The following is a 22,530-nucleotide window of genomic DNA, read 5'->3' on the forward strand; positions in this document are numbered from 1 at the left end:
ATTCCAGTACTCTTGCTATTTCCACCATATCTGCAATTACCATGAGGGTTAGAATCAACTTCTTCCACACTCCTGTTAATGTTAATATATTGACCTCTGCTCATGAATGTTCTTAATGGCATCTAAAATGGTGAATGCTTCCCAAAAGGTTTTTAACTTCTTTGCACAGATCCATCAGAGGAATTACTATGGCAGCTATAGCTTTATGAAATGTATTCCTTAAATAATAAAACTTGAAAGTCAGAATTACAGCTTGATCCATGGGTAACAAAATGGATGTTGTGTTAGCAGTCATAAGAACAGTCTCCTTCAGAGCTCCTGGGTGACCAGGTGAATTATCAATGAGCAGTAATATTTTGAAAGGAATCTTTGTTTCTGAACAGTAGGTCTCACTAGTGGGCTTAAAATGGTCAGTAAACCATGTTGTAAACAGATGTGTACTGTCATCCAGGCTTCATTGTTCCATTTAGAGAGAGCACAGGCAGAGTAGATTTAGCATAATTCTTAAGGGCCCTAGGATTTTCAGCATGGGAAATGAGCATTGACTTCATCTTCAAGTCACCAGCTGCATTAGCTCCTAACGAGAGTCAGCCTGTCCTTGAAGCTTTGAAGCCAGGCATTGACTTCTCTGAAAGTCTCTTCTGTGAAAATCCTAGATGGCATCTTCTCTCAATATATGGCTATTATGTTTACATTGAAAACCTGTTGTTTGATATAGCCACCTTCATTCATTACCTTAGCTAGATCTCTTGGGTAACTTGCTATGGCTTCTACATTAGCACTTGCTCCTTCACCTTGTACTTATATGTTATAGAGACAGTTTTTTCCCTAAACCTCATAAACCAACCTCTGCTAGCTTCAGACTTTTCATCTGCAGCTTCTTCACCTCAGCCTTCATAGAATAGAGTCAGAGCCTTGCTCTGGATTAGGCTTTGACTTAAAGGAATTGTGTGGCTGCTTTGATTTTCTTTACAGACCACTGAAACTTTCTTCATATCACAATAAGGCTGTTATGCTTCCTTATCTCTTCACTGGAGTAGCACTTTTAATTTCCTTCAAGAACTTTTATTTTGCATTGACAACTTGGCTAACTAGCCCGAGGCCTAGCTTTCAGTCTCTCTGGGCTTTCGGAGTGCCTTCCTCACTAAACTTAATCACTTCTAGCTTTTGATTTAAAGTGAGAGATGCGCGGCTCTTCTTTTCACTTGAACACTTAGAGGCCACTGTGGGGTTATTAACTGGCCTAATTTCAGTAGGGAATAGGCCCCAGGAGGGGGGGAGAGATGGGAACAACTGGTCAGTGGAGTAGTCAAAACACACATTTATTAAGTTCACCATCTTATGTGAGCATGATTCATGGCGCCCCAAAACAATTACATCAAAAATCACTGGTCACAGATCACCATAACAAATAAAATAATAAAAAAGTTTTGAAATATTTTGAGAATTACCAAAATGTGATACAGAGAGACACAAAGTGAGAAAATGCTGTTGGAAAAATGATGCCAGTAGACTTGCTTGAGGCAGAATTGCCACAAACCTTCAGTTTGTTAAAAAAAAAAAAAAAAAAAAAGTATCTGCAAAGCACAATAAAGCAAAGGGCAATAAAACGAGGTATGCCTGTATTTTCTAACTACCAGAAATCATCAAGTTATGTGTTGGAAATACAAAGATGAATAAATACTTGATCCCACATGAAGTTTATGGTCTAGAATAAGGTGAGAAATGTGTTAATAAATTATAGTAAAGATTTACATATGATAGAATGTACTAATGTCAATGGAAAACTCAAAAAAAGAAGAGATGGTAAGGAAGCAGAAATAACATTTGACCACCTGTTTAATGTAGAGTATGAGTGAAAAACAAGAGGCAGTGATGACTCTCATCTTTCTGGCTTCAGTTACTGGGTATATTTTGGTGCTAGTCACTGAGAGTGGAAATAGATTTAAAAAAAAAAAAAATAGGGGTGTAAGTTTATGAACTCTGTTTGGGACCTCTTAGTTTCAGCTATTGTATTGAGCTACAAATATATTCAGTTGAATGTATTCAATGAAAATTTGGATATTTGGGTTTGGAGCTCAAGAAAGAGGGCTGAAAGAGAGCAAACAAGTGAATGAAAATGAATGAAGGGATTGTGTAATTGTCATCACATTCTAACAGAGTGGGTGAGATCTCCAAAGGGATGATACAGACTAGAGCATGAAGTAGTAAATCAAGGACAGAGCCCTAGGGAAACAATCACTGGCTTAGATCTTCACAGATCTAAAGTCATAGGATAGATGGTAGCATAATTGTAGGTAGAAGAGTGAAGGGCCAATAAAGTCATTTAGGCTGCAAAGGTAAACGTTTTTTCAGGAGCTTGACTGTAAAGGAAAGAGATTTAGCTAGAGAAGGAGAATATATGTTTGAACACTTTCTTGTTTTATCTGTATTTCATTTCTTTACTACCATTATGCTTTTCAAAGATTGGCTTCTAGAAGGGAGCCAATCAAAAAGGTTTAAAATATAGAAAGGAAGAGGGTAAAAAGCAACAAACAAAAGAAACAAAATGATGACTAACCAGGCAGATCCTGGTTTTATGTAGCCCAAAGCTTACATAATTTGGTGGGAGGGAAAGAGTTTCTTTAAGTAAAATTTCTAAGTAATGAATACAAAGTTAGATATAGGGCCTTGTAAGGGGACGGTGAAACTGAGGGGCCTTGAAGTTTGTTTCGTTAGTTCTAAGTAAATCCATGTCACTTAATGATAGTTTAAATTCCTGGGAGATGGGGAAAAGAATAAGATAAAGAGCATTGATAGTGATACTAGCCTTAAACGGTACAGAAATACTTTTGAGACTCTAGAATAGAGTTTACCCTTGAACAACATGGGTTTCAGTTCCACAGGTCCACTTATATGGGGATTTTTTTCGGTAGTACAGTATATGCATTTTTCCTTCCTCATGACTTTTCTTTATTGTAAGAATACAGTATATAATACATATAACATACAAATATGTATTAATCGACTTATTGATAATGCTTCTGGTCAACAGGCTATTAGTAGTTAAGTTTTAGGGGAATCAGAAGTTATACATGGATTGTCAGCTACACAGAGTGTCAGCACCCCTAATCCCCGCATTGTTCAAAGGTCAACTGTATAAATTCCAAGAGGCCAGGGAACTTGTTATTCTTGTTCATTGATTTATCTGCAGAACTTGGAGCAGTGCTTGTTAATAGGTACTCAATAATTTATTGAATAAGGTCTGACAATTAAGTTTGCGAGTTTGTTGCAATGATGTTGCTAACCTTTTTTGATATCAGAGGGATTATTCATTATGAATTTGGACCAACTGGACAGTTAACCAAGTTTACTATTTGGAACTGCTGAAAACGTTGTGTGGAAAAGTTAGATGACCTGAACTTTTCGCAAACAATTTGTGGCTCTTGCATCACAACAGTGCACCAGCTGACAAGGCCCTGTCTGTGAGGGAGTTTTTAGCCAGTAAACAGATAACTGTATTGGAACACCCTCCCTACTCACCTGATCTGGCCCCCAATGACTTCTTTCTGTACCCGAAAATAAAGGAAATAGTGAAAGGAAGACATTTTGATGACATTCAGGACATCAGGGATAATAGGTGACAGCTCTGATGGCCATTCCAGAAAAAGAGTTCCAAAATCGCTTTAAAGGGTGGGCTAGGTGCTGACATCAGTGCATAGCTTCCCAAGGGGAGTACTTCAAAAGTGACTGTAGTGACCGTAATGAACTATGTAGCACTTTTTCTAGGATGAGTTTGCGAACTTAATTGTCAGGACTCGTATGATGAGAAAGGAAGAAAAGTGTTGAGGTTGTGTGCTAAAATAGCCCAGCTTAAATTTTAAGGAGGAAATTTCTCTAGTAGGATCATTGGACAGGATGGCAATGAAAATAGAACTTGAAGAGTGATAATGATTTAGAAGAGACATTGTGAGGCTTGGAGGCAGAGTAGATGAGACAGAAGGATATGATGAGTGTTATCAAGAAAATGGTTGAAATGATACAGTCTGTGAAGGGATTAAATCTTTCTACTGTTTAATGTTTCAGATAGTGAAACTGTTACTTCGTCATGGTGGAAACCCATTTCAAGCTAATAAACATGGAGAGCGTCCAGTGGATGTAGCAGAAACAGAGGAGTTGGAATTGCTGCTAAAAAGAGAGGTGCCTTTATCTGATGATGATGAAAGTTACACAGGTTCGTTTCAGATAATCTGTATTCAACTCTTCGTTTGACATGTTTAGAACATTTTGCTTCTACTTTATAATACATAAAATGCTTGACAACCTTAATACAATGCAGCTAGCTAGTAAGCATGGTGAATTTAGTAATTAACCTAGTATTTGCTACACATCCTCTTCGTAAATGGAATCATAATGCTATTACCCTATTTCCATTATTTTTTTCCCCACAAATTGCTGATATTACATTTAAGCCCACTGCAGAACCTCTCCTCCATTAATAGCTACCAACACTGTTATTCTGACTTCATTCTTTTATAAATTAGAGAGCTACTAACCAAACCCTTCCTGTCTTTTTCTGGCATTAATGAGTCATCTTTGCATTTTTACTTTTTGTCATTCGGATAGTAGTTAAACTCTGGTTGTTGTTGAAAGGTAGGGGCACGGTTTTAAAAAGGAAAGATTTAAAGCAATATTTCAGAAAACGTGGCAAAATCGGAATTTTTTTTTAAAAAAACCATAAACAATTTAAAAACTAACGAAAAGAACTTCCTTGTGTTGAAGAAAGTCTTTTGAGTATAGGTAAGAAGGGTCTACCATGAATCAGACAAATATCAATAAAAACGAATTTAATAAGTCTCATAACTGGCCATAGCGCCACAAAATCTCAAAGAATTCCTACAAACAGGTAATATTACAATTACACTGTTAAATGTTAGGGAATAAAAATCAACCCGTACTAATTTAATCTCAGTCATTGCCAGAAGGTAATAAAACATCTATAATTTTGAGGCAAAAACGTCTGCCTTTTACTTTTCCTTTATTGAGATACAGTTGACATATATCAGTTTCAAGTATACAATGTAATGATTCAATATTTGTATACATTGCAAAACGATCACTAGAATAAGTCTAGTTAACATCCATCATTATACATAGTTAAATTTTTTTTTCCTTGTGATGAGGACTTTTAAGATTTATTTTCTTAGCAACCTTCATATATGCAATACAGTATTATTAACTGTAATCACCATGCTGTACATTACTTCCCCATAACTTATTTATTTTATATGGAAGTTCATACCTTTTGACCCCCTTTTCCCATTTTCCCCAGTCCCTCCACCTTTACCTTTAGCATCCACCAATCTGCTCTCTTTATCCGTGAGCTTAGTTTTTATTTTTAGAGTCGACTGCTAGATTATGCAGTATTGGTGTTTCTCTATCTGACTTATTTTACGTAGCATAATCCCTGTTGCAAATGGCAAATTTTCATTCTTTTTTATGGCTAAATATTACTCCGTTGTATATATCTACCACATCTTTATCCATTCATCCATCTATGGATACTTATGTTGTTTCCATATCTTAGCTACTGTAAGTAATGCTGTACTGAACATGGGGAGTGCATATATCTTTTTGAATTAGTGTTTTCATTTTCTTTGGATAAATACCCAAAAGTGGAAATGCTGGATCATATAGGAGTTCTCTTTTTAATTTTTTGAGGGACCTCCATATGTTTTCCATAGTGACTGTTGCAACCAATAGTACACGAAGGTTTCTTTTTTTCCACATTCTTGCCAACATGTGTTATTTCTTGTCTTTTTGATAACAGCCATTCTAACAAGTGTGACATGATAATTTGATTGTGGTTTTGATTTGCATTTCCTAATGATTAATGATTTTAGGCATCTTTTTATGTACCTGTTGGCTATTTATATGTCTTCTTTGGGAAAATGTCTGTTGAAATCTTCTGCCCATTTTTCAGTCAGATTGTTTGTTATTGAGTTGTATGTGTTCCTTATATATTTTAGATATTAACCCCTTATTATATATGAGTACAGTAGTACCTCGGTTTTCGAACGTCTCCGTTGATGAACATTTCGGTTTACGAACGCTGTAAGCCCGGAAGTAAATGCTTCAGTTTTCAAACACGTCTCAGAAGTTGAACTTGTCACACGGCTTCCACTGAGTGCAATATCCTGAGGCCTAGGTGTCGGCTGTTTTTGAACGTATCAGAACTCAAACGGTCTTATGGAACGGATTACGTTAGAAAACCGAGGTACCACTGTATATTATTTGCAAATATTTTCTCCCATTTATTAAGTTGCCTTTTTGTTTTGTTAATGATTTCCTTTGCTGTGCTGAAGTTAAAATCCCAGTATTTGATTATGAAAATGTTCAAACATACAGCAAAATACAAAGAATTTTACAGTGAACACCCTGAACCCACATTTTTTCAGCTACATTTTATCCTTAACTTTTTGTTATATATTTCCTTTATTATATTATCACATATCTGTCTACCCATTAATTCATCTTATTTTTTGATAACATTTCAAAGTAAGTTGCAGACCTCTCTAAATACTTTAGCATGAATTTTATTAACTAGAGTTTAGTTTTTGTATATGACTTTTTTAGGTAATATTTATATTTGTGAAGTTAATAATTCTTTATTTAATATAACATTCTGTGAGTTTTGAGAAATGCATAGACCTATGTAATTCAACTTTAATAAGAGACAGAATATCTCTCTTGCTCCAGAAAGTTCCTTATACCCCTTCTTATCCAATCCCTGCCCCTACCTGATCATTTACATTCTTCATGGTAAGTAAAGATTATTAGGCAGGAATCACTAATAACTGATAAATCTAGGAGGACTTTTTTGATGAAGAGCAGGATATTTACATTGCCTTTTCACATTATAAGAGAGGAGGGGAAAGGAAACCAATGGTTATATAATAGAGAAATTTAGCAGCACCTGAACTGTGTGATCAAAATGAACAACATCAAAGACAGACAAAGGCTCATCACACGCCTCCAGATGTAATATCGTCAAAAGGATATAACATTTTTGTAGCACTTTGGCTGAGAATACATAATCATGAGGAATGATCTGGTTTTTTAAAAACAAACAAACAGTGAAAGATTAAAAAATGTCAGTGTCATGAAAAACGAGTAAAGGTGATAGAAATGTTCCAGACTATCTAGAGATGATAAATAGAAAGGGCAATATCTGCTCCTAACCTGGATACTGTACTGGATGGTGGGAAATAATTATAAATGACATTATTAAGTCATTTAACAAGGAATATGGACAATAGATTACTATTATTTCATTGTAAATTTATGAAATTGATGGTGATGAGAGACTATCCATATGTCTTAAGAAATACTTATTTCTTAGGAAATATTCACTGAAGTATATAGGGGTAAAGAGCTATGATGTATGTAATTTACCCTCATATAGTTCAGAAAAACATATATATGTAAACACACGTGTATGTGTATATGTATGTATATATATAGACATAGATAAATAGATATAGATACAGATTATACCAGGGGTGCCAAAAAAATGTATACAAGTGGACACTGGTCAACATTGCTCAAGCAATAGTTCGCCGTAATCAAAAGTGTCTGGATGCTGATGGTAACCACTTTGAGCACCTCTTGTCATTGCAGAAGTCAAACGTGACTTGTATTCATCTTTTGTTATTGGTATCTGTTGAGTATTATAATTTTAATACAGTTTACTTTCTTAAAATGTGTGTACGTTTTTTGGCTGTGTGTGTGTGTGTGTGTGTGTGTGTGTGTGTGTGTGTTGAGAGAGAGAAACCATATTATAAAGCAAGAGAGTAAAAAACAATAGGCAAATCTGAATAAAGGGTCTATAGTGTTTAGTATTTTTTCTTTGTCTAATTTTTGTGAGTTTGAAATTATTTCCAAATAAACTTTAGAATATATGTAAATACATAAAATTTTCTTGCTTTGTCTGTTGAGAAGATCTAAAAGCAATGACTAAGACAGTAGCAATAATCATTCCTAGTGCCCAGTTCATAACCTTGAAATATTTTCTGCTAAAAACTAAGGCTTCTTGGAAAAAAATGATGATTTCAAGTCTGGGACGGGAAATACGTAAGATGAGTTTGGAACATATTGTCATTGTGGATTTCAAGAAAGCTATTAAAGACTAATCTAAAGTCTTGTCAGGAGGCCTTAGGAGACAACTTAGAGCAGTTTGCCACTGGCCAAAAATGGGATAATTTGAGCTTCAATAAGGGTAATAATTGCAAAAATTTGAAACCCATAGAATGTGTTTAAATCTGTGATTCCGTAGTGATAATTTTTTAACTTTATTCGTCAACATCAGAGAACCAATTTGTTACCTTAAAAATTAGACTCAAAAAAGAAATCATTTATCTTGCTTTTCTTATATGAACTCTATCACTGGGTAACCTCATTATAGGTGAAAAGTGATATTTTTATAAGATTAACCCAGCTAAAAGAATGAAAAAAAATGGACCATTTTGCAGCCCCCAGTTAGTTAATATGTATAACTATTGAGCATCAACATCGCTAACATTAAATAAAAATGGAGAAACCATTGCGTGCTCCCTGATGAAAGAATACACTACACACCACTCTTCAGTCTTCAGGATCCAGCTGCCATTTGCAGACAATACCAGAGTCAGAGGAACATGCCGAACTGCACCAAGCAAAATCCAGAATGGGAAACCCAAATAGCTTTGGTTCTTCAAGAGATAAATTGTATGGAAATGAAATGAAGCACCTGTGGGGTTATCACTTTGTGAGGGATGTAAATACCTATTACATTGCTTTGTACACCTGAAACTAATTTTTAAAAAGTAAAATAAAATATGGTGAAGCTTTTAACTTTAAAAATAACTAAAAACGAAAATGAAGCACCTGTTTAAAAAAAAAGCCTTAAAAGACATATCAAACTTTAAAAAATAGGCAAGATTAAAAAATTAAGTATGTATCTAATGATTTATACTTCTCTGGGGGAATTTTATATAATACTTAGTTAAGATAGGTGGCACATACAAGATCTTGGGTTTTTGTGGTTTTTTTATTAATACTAAAAAATTCTTATATGTTAGGGGGAAAACCTGATTTTTTTTAAACCGATGAGAAAAGTAATCTTTAGCAGAAGGCTCTGGACTCCACATAGGTTTGTGACTGGCTAGCAGTAAGATCATTTTTTTTTTTCTTTTTAATAGTTGTGAGAAGGGACTACCATGTTTCCCAAAAATAAGACATAGCTGGACCATCAGCTCTAATGCATCTTTGGAGCAAAAATTAATATAAGACCAGTCTGATATTATGTTATATTACATTATATTATACCCAGTCTTATTTTAATATAAGACCGGGCCTTATATTAATTTTTGCTCCATAAGACGCATTAGAGCTGATAGTCCACCTAAGTCTTATTTTCGGGGAAACACGGTAGCAATAGTGATAGTTCCTTAATTTCACTTAGGAAATGATCAGGGCTTCCACTTAACTATCACCTATCCAAAAGTGGGACTAATTATAGGAAGAGGAGACCAGGGGTGGAGGGGTCAGTGACTAAAGAGAGAAAAACATTGGTTAAAGGGTTGACAACGGTATTTGTTATTGGTAATGTTAATGAATGGAGCTAAAACTATAGGCAAAATTGTAAAGGTGGCAACTTTCCTTTTAGTATCTATTTTCGTCCTCCACTAAATGTAAATTCCTTATGTGTTTGGTCCATAGCTATTGCTCAATTAATATTTGTTGAATTGGTGGAGAGGGATTACTGACCCTTAGGGATTATGCCAGGACTCTCCATCCCCCACAAATCTAAGGAATAGCTGAACCTTTAGATCAAGTTCATCCATTACTGAGACTGGGAAAGTTTGAGAAGACCTAGAATCAGTCAGCAGGGAAGCTTCCTTCTGGTGCTTCAGCTGTTAACTGGCAATCACAGATGTGAAGACCAACTTTACCTTCTACCACCTTTAGGAGGTCTGCCTCTTGGGCTTTTGCAATACGGGATTGCAGTGAGGCAAGACAACCCTCCAAGGTTACCAAGAAACCCAAGAGAATGATTATTTTGAAGAAACAGAATGTTAACCTAGCTAAATAAAACTACTAAAGGAAACATTACTTCATCAACAAAAATGAGCACTTAAGAAAATTCAAATACAGCACAAAAGGACTTTTGGAGCTAACAACAACAAAAAAATCCCATGATTAGACAAGTCAGTAAATGAATTAAAGTGGGGAGTGATCACTGTTGGAACTTAAATTAATAGACTAGAAGATCAGTTAAATCCTCACAACACAGCAAAAATACAAAGAATCCTGGAAGAAAAGATATAAAACTTAGGGAATAGATCTAGAAGAACTAACAGATCTAACGCGAATAATTGTTATTTATGGGAATTTAAAAAGGGAAATAAAGAAACAAGTAGAAGATAATACAGTAATACAAATAGAAGACAGTTTTCCTGAGCTGAAGAAAGCCTGAGTCTATCAATTAGAAAACTCAGTGAACTCTAGGTAGATTGATAAGAACACACATACACACACCCTTAGACATATATTGGTCAAATTCCTTACTTCTGAATCTAGCAAATTAACCTGCAAGTAAATACTGTCACATTGGCATTGGATGTCTAACTTGCAACAGTGGAAGATAGACTACTGCAGCATGAGAATCCTGTACCTGACCAAGGTAGGTAGTGTTCACCTGTCAGGGTAAATGAAAGATCATTGCAGATATTTAAGGATTTAAAGGTATATCAGTATGTATATTTTCTTATATATTTAAAAAGAAATAATGAAAGAATAAACCAACAACTTGTAAAGGTGGTTACTAAATAGAATGGGGGAAAGGGAGGCATGTGAATTGTTACAGTCTTTGAAAAACAGTCTGACAACAGCTAGCAAAATACAAGAGCTCTTAACCTTTAGAGATACATATTGAGATATTTCTGGATAAAGTGATATGATGAACGGGATATGCTTCAAAATGATACAGGGGTAGGTTGAATAGAAGATATGGATTGACCAAAGAGTGATGGCTATTGGAGTTGAGTGATGGGTACATGGGGGTCCAGTATAACATTCTGTCTACTTTTGTGTAAGTTCAAAACTTATTATAAAAACGTTTTTAAAGATACTTACGCTCCTTGATCTAGCATTCATACGTCTAGGAATATCCCATGTTTGTTATAGCACTGTTTACAGTGGCAAAAGAAAAAATCTGTAGTTGTACAGGGGATTGGTTGCAGAAATCAAGGTATATAGCCACACCACGGACTATTGTACAGCCATGAAAAAATACACCTTAATGCTCTACCAATTAACTTGGAGGGGTTTTCATAAAATATTGTTGAGCTAGAAAAATCAAGATGAATAATCATAATACCTCATTTGTGTAAAATGAACAGTGTTTTAAAAACCAATGCATATATTTATATTTGTATATATATTTATATAAAATTGTATAAGCATGGAAGAAATCTGGAAGCATCTATGCCAGGCTGCTAATGAGGCACATTAGGGTGTGTGGCGGGGAGCAAGTGGCAGAGAAAGGAGATGATTTGGGTGGAGGGAAGGGAGTTAGAGCTGGACACAATCGTGATAATATTTTTGTACACATAAATATACAAGACTCAGCAAAAATCTCTTGCTGTGCATCCCTGTTGATTTAATCCCTTATGTTCTTCCCTTCACAACTGAGCTTCTTAAAGTGCATTGTAATGCACTTAAAGTGCACTCTGTTGAGTTGATGTTTACCAACATCCCATGTGATCTTCTCTCTTCCGGGGCCCTTAGCTGTCTTTTCAGTCTTTCTGTAGAATTGGACAGTGTTGACCAAGTTCTTCCTAGAATTTTCCTGCCTTGGTTTCTGGGACATAATTCTCTCCTGGCTTTCATCTCCCAGACTGATCCTTCTCAGTTTCCTTTTAGAATCTCATCTTCATTTATTTCTCATTCCCTTCCCATACACCCTGTGTTGGTTTTTCCGAAGATTTTACTTTCTGGACCCTCTTCTCATACCATATATTCTCCCAAATAAAGTCCAACCACACTTAGAGTTTCAACTACCATCTATATGGTGAGGCCTTCCAAATATCTCTTTATTCCATACTTCTCTATTAAGCTTCAAAACTATATACGGGGGGTGCCATTTTTTGCCAAAAAGTGTATACACATTTTAAGAGATATTATCTTAAAATGTGTATACATTTGTTTGGCACCCTCTGTATTTAGCTGCCCTCTGGATATTACCACATAGAATTCCCACAGAAATCTGTGTGCCTGAATGGAACTTCTCTTTTCTCCATATACACTCCTCTTTTTTTTTTCTGTCTCAATGGTAACATCATTCACCTATACATATGTCATATATACTTTGTAGTCATCCACAACTCCTCTTCCTCCTCCCTTCAGCTCAGTTCTTCAGCAACTATTTTTGAGTTGTTAGGCATTATGTTAGGCATTGTTTAAGCACTTGGGGATACAGCTCATTATGAAAATGGAGATACTAACATAATTATCTACTAACCCCTGTCAATTTCTATTATCAAAGTACTTATAAATCCATCTACCAGTAACGTGCAGAAAGTCATTTGAGCATCTTTCTGTTATGTGAAATCAGGATTTTAATAGCTGAAATTATATTGGTTTCATAAGAAAACAAGAAAATACGATTTTAAGAACAAAAATTTTGTATGGCATGTTAATTTTTCCATTTATTATGGCTACAAACTCCATAATTCTTCAGAAAACAGTAGCCATGAAAAGCAGCTTTTGTTATAAAACTTTCTCTTAGAAATAAGTGCTGCAGCAAATTTTTCTAATGGAGGAAGGAAGGTATCTTATTTAGAGTTAGTATGTTTAATTTGAGTGGAACACATCTTTTAGAACCTATTTTGATTTTCACTGATTTTGATTGTTTCATGTGTTCATCAGCTATGTATTGATTTTTCAGAATATTTTTTTCCCACATGGTGAAAGTACCTGAATTATTGCTTGGTCAAAGTCCCTCAAGGAATGATGAAAAAATCATCAGTAAGTATCATGCAAAGATTTTGGAGTTGCTGAAAAAGACTGATGAAAATACCCGAATTTATTGCTTAATTTACATGAGGTCCTTGTTAGACTTAACTTTATCAGGTGTCATCCAGTTTAAATTCAAAATGTATTAATATTTAATAGATAATTAATTTAACTGCCCACAGATGTTTGTATGTGTAAAGCCTGATAGCATTTTTACCCATCTGGTATGTCATGTCATCCATGTGACAGATACACTTTAAGTGTGTTGCGAAGTTAGATAATATAACCAAGAATATGAATTTCAGGACTTAACAAGTTTGGAGTGAGCAAAAGAGTGTTTTATATATGTAGCATTTAAAATGTGGTTTATTCCATTAGCCATTGTGCTTTATGACAGTGCTACTCAGAGTAGCTGTTCCACAAACTATTACTGGTTCTCAAGATAAGACGCTTGTGCCAGAACATAAATCAGTATACTGCTTCCTGCATCAAAAAGGAAAAAATGCAATGAAAAAAATGTCAGCTGAACTCAGTGTGCTAGTGATGTAATTGATTTCCATTTTTGGTTCAAGTTCCTATTGCATCAGGGATTAGTAATAAACAGTTTGCAGACGGGACTCAGTTCATGGACCACACTGCATAGCAGTTTTAGGTCGTGCATATCAGACTTTTATAATAATGTTGGAATACATGTCCTGGTTAGTACAGCTTATTTGTATACGAATGTGTGACACTTTTAAATTTGCAAAATTCTTTAGCCTTTTTTTCCCTCCCCAACTGCTGCCCGTTTCCCATGGTTTTATTTATTCCACATTACCTTCTTAGTCAGAGATTCCATCTAATGGTAATGTTTGCTACAAATAATTGCTTCTTGCTATCCTGCTGAAAACTCAGTTATATCAGAGAGCCAATGGTGCTCATAAAACATAATTATAGTAATGGATACCTGGGTAACTCTGTGTCACATAGTGCCCCCACCATACTTTCAGACACTCATTAGTTACCAGAGTAGAGATTCTGTTAAAAGTTTGCAGACACTGATTTTATTACTTAAACAGAGTGCCGAGTAGACAAAGTTGAAAATGCCAGTCATTGTCAGAATTATTCACCTTTTTCTTATCTTACCTTGACTGTAGTACTCTGACCTTGTTTATTAAGCAGCTGCTATAAGCTTCCTCGCTTGCATAATTCATCTTAACCAAGGAAATGCTCCGTCCTAATAAATGCACAAGCTACTTTTAGAGTCTACTGTAAAATAGATTAGGAAATTTTTAAAAAGACAGTGATATATTATTACCCACTGGTGTTTACTGAGTGCATTTCTGTGTCATAAAATACACAAAATGACCAGATTTTGAAGCCTTATTTTCTGAATGTTATAACAGTAAATGGTTAACTATTCTAAACATATTGTCATAATTTGTGAAACTCATTTCCTCAGTTTCATGTTTTAGGAGTTATGAAATAATGACTATTGTATGCATATATGGACTTATAACAGTTAATAAGGCAAGAGATCCAAAAACACAGTTATGTATTTTGGTTTACCAGAATATAACAGAAATGGTTATTAAATGGATTATGTGATATAAGGAGGAAGAAGCATCATCACCTAAGGAAGTTTTAAAGCAAACCATTTAACATTAGAAGCATGAAAACTGCAGAAAGACGTTATATAGTGTGTTTAATTTAGAGTGTCAAAATCTGTATCATATTTGATCATAAGGAATTTAGACTTGGTAGAGCATTTTGCAAGGGAAAGGAGTTTGCATATTAGTATATTAAAGAGTCCTCTATTTAACGTGTAAAGAATATCTTCTTGCTTTCCAAATGGCATTTTTAAATCAGTTTCAGTATATACATTAGGTAACGGGTTATGCCTAATATGGAAAATTGTAACCCATGTATAACCCAGAAAACTTACTTTATTTAACCATAGCTGTTAGCAGGTTAAATCTATTTTGGAACTTGTTCAGCAGCAGCATGAACTGTGTTTGGTGTGTAGCACTTTTTTTTCCCATATCCCTATGATATCAGTGCTTAGAAGAAATGAAAAGGCACTGTTATGTACAGAACTGAGCATATAGCATGATAGGCAATGAGATATTCTTTTATTTAATGACCAGTTAAAAGAAATTCCATTATAGTGTTATGCATGTTCTCTCTGCTTTTTCTTCTCTGCTTTGTGACATACTTGGTGCACTTTATAAATACAGTTCTGAATTTTAATTTTTCAAATTTTTTCTAAATATCACCAGCCACTTTTACCTGAATCTTAAACAAAATCTCTACAATTCACTTATTTGAAAATCAGTACTTTTAAATCAGATTTAATCATGTGTTTTATGTGGATTAATTATATCAACCTAGTTCTCAATTCTAAAGCTTAAGAATTTTTAGTTCTAGGTAGAGTGCTTTTTAAAGAAAAATATCTATGTCAAATTTTGCTAAGTGGAGAAAAGGGGAAAGAAGTTATTAATATCTAAATTACCGTATACTGTAAGCATTCACTCTTTAGCAGAATCCATAAAATTTACATAGTTCTACATTTTTGACTGGCTCGTATATCAGAAAAATAAATGGGAAATTGTGGGTAGAACTGAGATGTTCTTTAGATGTCTGCACCTTAATAAGTCTTTAAATTTTGTGTTACATAAAATAGTAGTCTGCTAAATATCTCTCTTTGAAATTCATGTAAATATAGTAGTTAAGAAATTTCAAGTATGTTTGCTGAAAATATGTAAAATTATTTATTGCAGATACCAAAACTAATAGGTTTTTTTGTTTAAAATGTTAGCTTAATGGTTTTCCTTAAAAACTGAATTTCTACCAGTACCTAGCAACTTAAAGTGAGTCTGTCACATAATTACAGTAGTTGAGATAATGCTGAATATTTAAGACAAACTCTACAAAGGGTACATTTGGGCAGAACCCTTAAAAAAACAGACCTTTGACTTTAAAAATATTAATTATATATGCATATGTTTAAATGAGTTCACCCTTAGCTATATCATGCTGTTTTCAGAAAACTGTTTTATCTAGTCATGGTTAAAAGGACCTCCATGTAATAATATATATTTATGATGGAATAGCCTAGACTGGGTGATTTTTGTCAGTTTCCTTTAGTGACATCAAAATGTTTGTAGTGATGCCAGTATTTTCAGAGGTTGGAAAGATCTTGATTAATTTATACTTTATGGAATGAATTTCATCTTACTGACATTTTCGTAAAAGGCAGTGTATAACTAATTGAGGGAGTATATGGAATGTTGTGATACTTGATGTTACTTCTTACGTAGATTTTGCTTTCAGACTTAGTATTTTCAACTGTTGATTATATTTTCTTACCTCCCCACCTAACCTCTAAACTCATAACTGTAATTCTCTTATCCTATATCTATTACTGAAGAAATACAGTGAAAATATGTTCTCATATGACATACTTATTTTCAAATAGATGTATAATTACTTTTCTCCTGTACAGTAGAATTAAACTACCTAACTAACCTTTACTTAGGAAAATTGAAGTTTAGAAATGGAGCTTTAGATGAGACTATATAAAATCACCTGAATTTTATTTCCCTGTCTTTAAGCTATATTTCTCAATAAATTTAGGGATGTGAAAGCTGTAAAGATTTGTTTCCTAAAATGCAGATGTCTTTTTTTCTAATGTTACTCCTTTGGGTAAGTAACATAAATAAGTTATATTTATATAATTATTAAATGTATTAGTTGTGGTGAGTGAATTATTGCAAAGCAAAGGCACAACACAAAATAGACATAAGGCCTGCAGCCGTTGTGAAATACTCATCCTAATGAAACCTCAGAGACTCTCTGAAACTCAGAGTCATCTTGTTCAGGGAACAGTCTCAGCAAAAGAATGAGATTAGAGAGAACCACAAATCACTACAAATAGGCTTCTCACTCAGGAGTGAGGCCTGTTATAAGTATTCTCTACAAAATGCTGAAGAAACAAATTTTTCCCTTTATCAATATGAAAAGAAATCCAGAGATTTGAGGAAAACCAACTGAAATGAAAGATAAGAAGGGTCAAGATGAACAAACAGAACAATTGATCCTGGAGAATGTAAATAATATAGGAAGCAGAGGGGTAAGTTATTTTCAGTGTTCTTGGAGATTCTTGGTGGGCAGTCGATCCACTAACCATAACAACAAAAGGCTGCTGTGAAAAAGTAGGCCAGGAAAGTCATTAGAATTCAAAATATTTGTCAGTACTGAAAGTAAATATTTTAACAGCACTAGGTGTTGCTAAGATCTAAGAGGTCTAAGACAGGAATATATAAAACATTTTTTAAGACATTGGATATATGAGAAAAATGGTAAAAACACAAAGCATATGCAGGATATACGTCTTACAAAAATATTTTGTAAGCGTCTTACCAAAAAAAGAGCAAATGTTGGGAAGAAAAACGTTTTTTTAATTGAAGAAAATGTCCTTTAACTGAAGACTTATGTTTGTAGATCAAATGGGAAAGTTAAAAAAAAATAAAAAAAGACAAGGTAAAAAACGTCACATCTAGATACATCACAACTTTAGTGATGAAGGTTTTTTAAAATATGAGTTGTGATAAAAAAGATACAGTGAATGCTTAAAGAAAAATTTATTATATAAAAGACACATTGCCATTAATCCCCCTCACTTTAAGCAAACTTATCCCATCATTCTTGCCACTTTCTGAAGCAGATCTGAAAATCCTCTTTCTTGAGTGTCTTTCTCCTCAATCATGACAGTGCTCCATGTCACACATCACTTCTGATAGGGTGATTTCTGTCAAATACAAACATTACGGGGTGTCCTCATCCACCTTATTCACCGGATCTAGCACCGTGTGACTTCTGTTTCTTCCCCAAAGTCAAAATGACCATGAAAGGAAAACGTTTTGAATCAGTTCAGAACATCACTGCACCCACGACAGCACAACTGAAAACACTCATGAAAAAGGACTTCCAGAACAGCTTCAGAAAGTGGCAAGAGCAATGGGATAAGTGTGTTCAAAGTGAAGAGGAGTATTTTTTTTTAATTGGGGAATATTGGGGAACAGTGTGTTTCTCCAGGGCCCATCAGCTCCAAGTCATTGTCCTTTAATCTAGTTGTGGAGGGCGCAGCCCAGCCCCAAGTCCAGTCGTCGTTTTCAATCTTAGTTGCAGGGGCGCAGCCCACCATGCCATGAGGGAATTGAACCAGCAACCTTCTTATTAAGAGCTTGTGCGCTAACCTACTGAGCCATCCGGCCACCCTTCCGTCAGCTCGGCGGCAGCTCGTTGTCTTCAGTCTAGTTGTGGAGGGCACAGCTCACTGGCCCATGTGGGAATCAAACCAGCAACCATGTTGTTAAAAGCTCATGCTCTAACCAACTGAGCCATCCGGCCGCCTGAGGAGGAGTATTTTGAGGGAAATTAATGGCAATGTGTCTTTTACTGTAATACATTTTTTTAATTTAAACATTCACTGCAGTTTTTGATCACACCTCATACTGCAAGCTCCCAGAATCAGAAGGAAATGTTACCTACAAAGGAAAGAGACTAGCATCAGATTTCTCATTCTTAAATATGTTGTTAGAAGATAGGTGGAGCTATAGTTACACTGTCTATGAAAAACTATTTTGAACCTAGAATACTATTTCCAACTACCTATCATTCAAGAGTAAGGGTTAAAGAAAAAACATCCTTGGACATACTTTCTATTCTCTTTCTGAAAAAAATTATTCAAATAGTATATTTTCAGTGATACAAAAATACATGTCTAAAAGGAAGATATGAAGACTAACTCAGGATTTTGATGAAAAATTCTTGTGACAGCAATGAGCAATTGGCATATTTTAGAACACAATGTCAGAGATCTTTGGGAAAAATGTTATCAGTGAAAGAATATATGACCATACACGTATTGTATGAATTAGATTCTGAGAGGTCATTGTATTGGTTATATGAAGTCCTATTGTCTAATCTGATAAATAAGAAGAAAGGCAAAAACTCCAGGGAAAACAAATTATATGAGCAAGTCATGGGCTAAATATAAAACAACCTAAAAATGGGACATTTTGGGGGGCTCATGGAATATAAATACATTTTCTGAAATGACCATAGTAGATCTTCTTTGGTCAGGTAATTTAGAAGATCCAAGAGGACAGACCTGAGGTTCAGAAATTCTGTTCACTTTATTATTTCTAAGTTAGTTAAATTCAAATAAAATTAAATGTAATACTTAAAATAAGTTACAAAGAATGATTCGAGTGGTGGGATTATTTTTTTTTAATTATTAAATTTATTGGGGTGACATTGGTTAGTAAAATTATACAGGTTTCAAGTGTACATTTTTATAATACATCATCTTTGCATTGTATGTTCACACAGAGTCAATTCTCCTTCTGTCACCATATATTTGACCCCCTTTACCTTCTTCTCCCAACCCCCGCCCCTTCTCCTCTGGTAACCACTAAATTATTGTCTATGTCTGTGAGTTTTTGTTTCTTTCTTTGTCTCATTTGTTGCTTTCAGTTTTATACGCCACATGACTGAAATCATATGGTTCTCTACTTTTTCTCTCTGACTTATTTCACTTAGCATGATAATCTCAAGATCCATCCATGTTGTCACAAATGGCAGTATTTCATCTTTCCTTATGGCCAAGTAATAAGTGTTGGAGAGGTTTTGGAGAAAAAGCAACCCTCATACACTGCTGGTGGGAATGTAAATTGGTACAGCCTCTATGGAAAACAGTATGGAGGTTCCTCAAAAAATAAATTAAAAATAGAATTACCATATGACCCAGCAGTTCCTCTTCTGGGTATCCACCCATAAAATCTGAAAACATTTATCCATAAAGATACATGTATCCCTATGTTCATTGCAGCATTACTTACGATGGCCAAGACAACCGAAGTGTCCTTTTGATAGATGATCGGATAAAGAAGATGTGGTGTATATATATACACAGTGAAATATTGGCCATAAGAAAAGATGAAATACTGTCATTTGGTGGGATTATTTTATGGGTGGCTTTTCTTTGCTCATTCTATTTTCCTGGTTTTCTAACATGAACTGTTTTATAACAAGAACAGTAAATGCTATTTGAAAATAAATGAAACAAAACAATCTTAATAAAGATTACTGAAGAAGTGTAGCTTAGGACTTTTTTATGCACTAGTTATCTGAATAAAATAACATATAAACACCATTCCAAATGTAGAGATTGTTTTAAAGTAGTATTCCTAGTATTAAAAGAATACTTAAATTTGATGGAGTATATTACACACACACACACACACACACACACAGTAGGCTTTCGATATTGTAGGCATTTTGACAATGGAAATCAAGTGATAAACCATCATTTTTTCCATTCTTCTCTTTGAAATGGCTATCTTAATCATAAGAGCTCAGATTTTAGTACTTCTATACTTTCTGGATTTGATCCCTGGATCTCTAATATTGGACTAGATAGTTAACCTGTATGTGCTCAGATTCTACATCTGTAAAATAGGGATTACATAGTACATACCTCATGGAGGTGTGTAAATAAAGGCTAAATGAGTTATTATAGGATATTGACTTACACAAAATAAGCACTTAATTATTATCTTTAAAAATAGTGAAAAATCTGAAATAAAGTGATCACAGTAGACATGTCCAATGTTTAAAATGAAATATTCAGAACCATACTTTTATATAACATTGCAGCCTTATAATCTTTAAATTTTAAAAATACCATTTGTTTTGTACATCTGAAACTAATAAAAAAACATATCATTTGTGTTTGCCATTGTAATGTTGGAAAATAGAATCACGTTAACTGGTTTATAGTCATTTAAAGTAGTCAGGGCAAGGCTTTTCTTTTTTTATAGCTTTATTAAGGTACAGTTAATACAGCATTGTATAAGTAAGTTACATAATGTAATGATTTAATATATGTCTATATTGCAAATGATCACAGAAAGGTTAGGTGACACAACCCTCCCCTCACTTAGTTACATTTGTGTGTGTGTGTGTGTGTGTGTGTGTGGTGAGAACTTTTAAAATCTGTTAGCAACTTTCAAATATACAGTACAGTATTAACTCTAGTCACCATGCTGTACATAACATCCTCAAAACTTTTTTAGCTTATCACTGAACCCTTTGACCACCTTTACCCATTTTGCCTATTGCCTGATTTTTTTTGTTTTTTGTAAGTTGTATTACTTAATGATCACGAATGAGGTATTTTTAATCTATCTTATTTCATGTATTTATGGAATATATAAATCAAGATATGTATATCTAAGATGTGAATATCTCAAGATCAAATAATAGATAAATGGCAACTTTATGTTTGAAATTCACCTTTAACTTCAGGTGGGTATGTTTAACGCATTATGTTACTGCTTTTTTCTTTTTTATTCAAAGAATTTTACATGTGAATTAACAGTAAACATCATTTAATATTATACTTTATTTTAGATGCTAGTTTTTATGGCAGAGTTATTTTCTCAGTATACTCAATCATGAAATGAACACAGAAGTACAGGCATTGGTTGAATGCTTATGGAATGATCACAAATTATGCCACCATTTTACAGTGTGTATAGTTTATCTTGATAATATTCAGTACCTTTGATGTACTTAGAAGTAATATAGCATGATGATTGTGAGTACCAGTTTTGGAGTCACAGAAACTTGGATTTGAAGATCTCACTCTGCCGCTTGTTAACTGTTTGGTCATGGACAAATTTTTTGTTAACATTGTTACATAGTAGTATTCTGGGCATATAAGATAGATATAAAGATGAGGAAAACCTATAGACTTGCATAAAGACGGTATTCATTTTAAGCTTTCGCCAAGGATAATTTTCAACAAAAAGTTGTCTTCCACTTGTTAAGTTGTAGAAACTTTTTAAAAAATATTATGTAATGCCATTAAATTGCAGTTAGCAAATGAAACAAGAGTTTATGTAATTGTGTCCCTCCCCCTCTACCTGCATTCCCATTTTCCTCTCCCTTCTTTGAGGAATACTAAAAAATATTTTATACAAGTGGTTGTCAATTATGACTAGTGCCTTTATCTATAAAAATATAAATTCCACTAGACACTAATCTAAGAAAATTCTTAGTTTGTTCTATTTCTTCTCCCCCCTCACTGACTTCCTCCTTCCCCTCCATGAAAAGTCTATATATCTACATGTGTTCTTTGTTTATTTGACAGACTGGTAATTTCCACTACCTTCTTTATAAAGAACCACATACCTCTATTGTAACCCTATAATAAGTGAAATAAGTGCTGGGAGTCAGCTTGAATTTTTTTCTCTTCAATCTTCCGATACAAAGTTAATCAAATATGAAAAGTTAACGGGATTCAGCTTTGGCCTTTTTAAAGGAACATATTTGCTTTTTTGAATTTGGCAATATTTGATTTTGAACATATATTTTATTTAAATACTTTTAATGATAACATTTCTCTTTTTTTCTAAGCAGTAAGTTAATATTTATCACATGCATGGT

The 22,530-nt window shown here is 34.2% G+C and overlaps 1 protein-coding gene across 7 annotated transcripts in view; it reads left to right on the forward strand.

The window, feature by feature from the left end:
* The window catches only part of ANKRD12 (ankyrin repeat domain 12), a 135,662-nt gene that overhangs the window by 71,716 nt on the left and 41,416 nt on the right, over positions 1-22,530 (forward strand). For 6 of the 7 annotated variants that reach the window (XM_019712593.2, XM_019712592.2, XM_074340361.1 and 3 more), the window contains one exon: positions 4,066-4,213. In XM_019712593.2, coding sequence (XP_019568152.2) covers positions 4,066-4,213 — 148 coding nt within the window. Of the gene's footprint in view, positions 1-4,065; positions 4,214-12,967; positions 13,048-22,530 lie in introns of those variants that run through there. The other variant, XM_074340362.1, reaches the window with a different exon arrangement.

The sequence above is a fragment of the Rhinolophus sinicus genome, linkage group LG09 (genome assembly GCF_036562045.2).
Source record: "Rhinolophus sinicus isolate RSC01 linkage group LG09, ASM3656204v1, whole genome shotgun sequence".
Classification (NCBI taxonomy): Eukaryota; Metazoa; Chordata; class Mammalia; order Chiroptera; family Rhinolophidae; genus Rhinolophus; species Rhinolophus sinicus.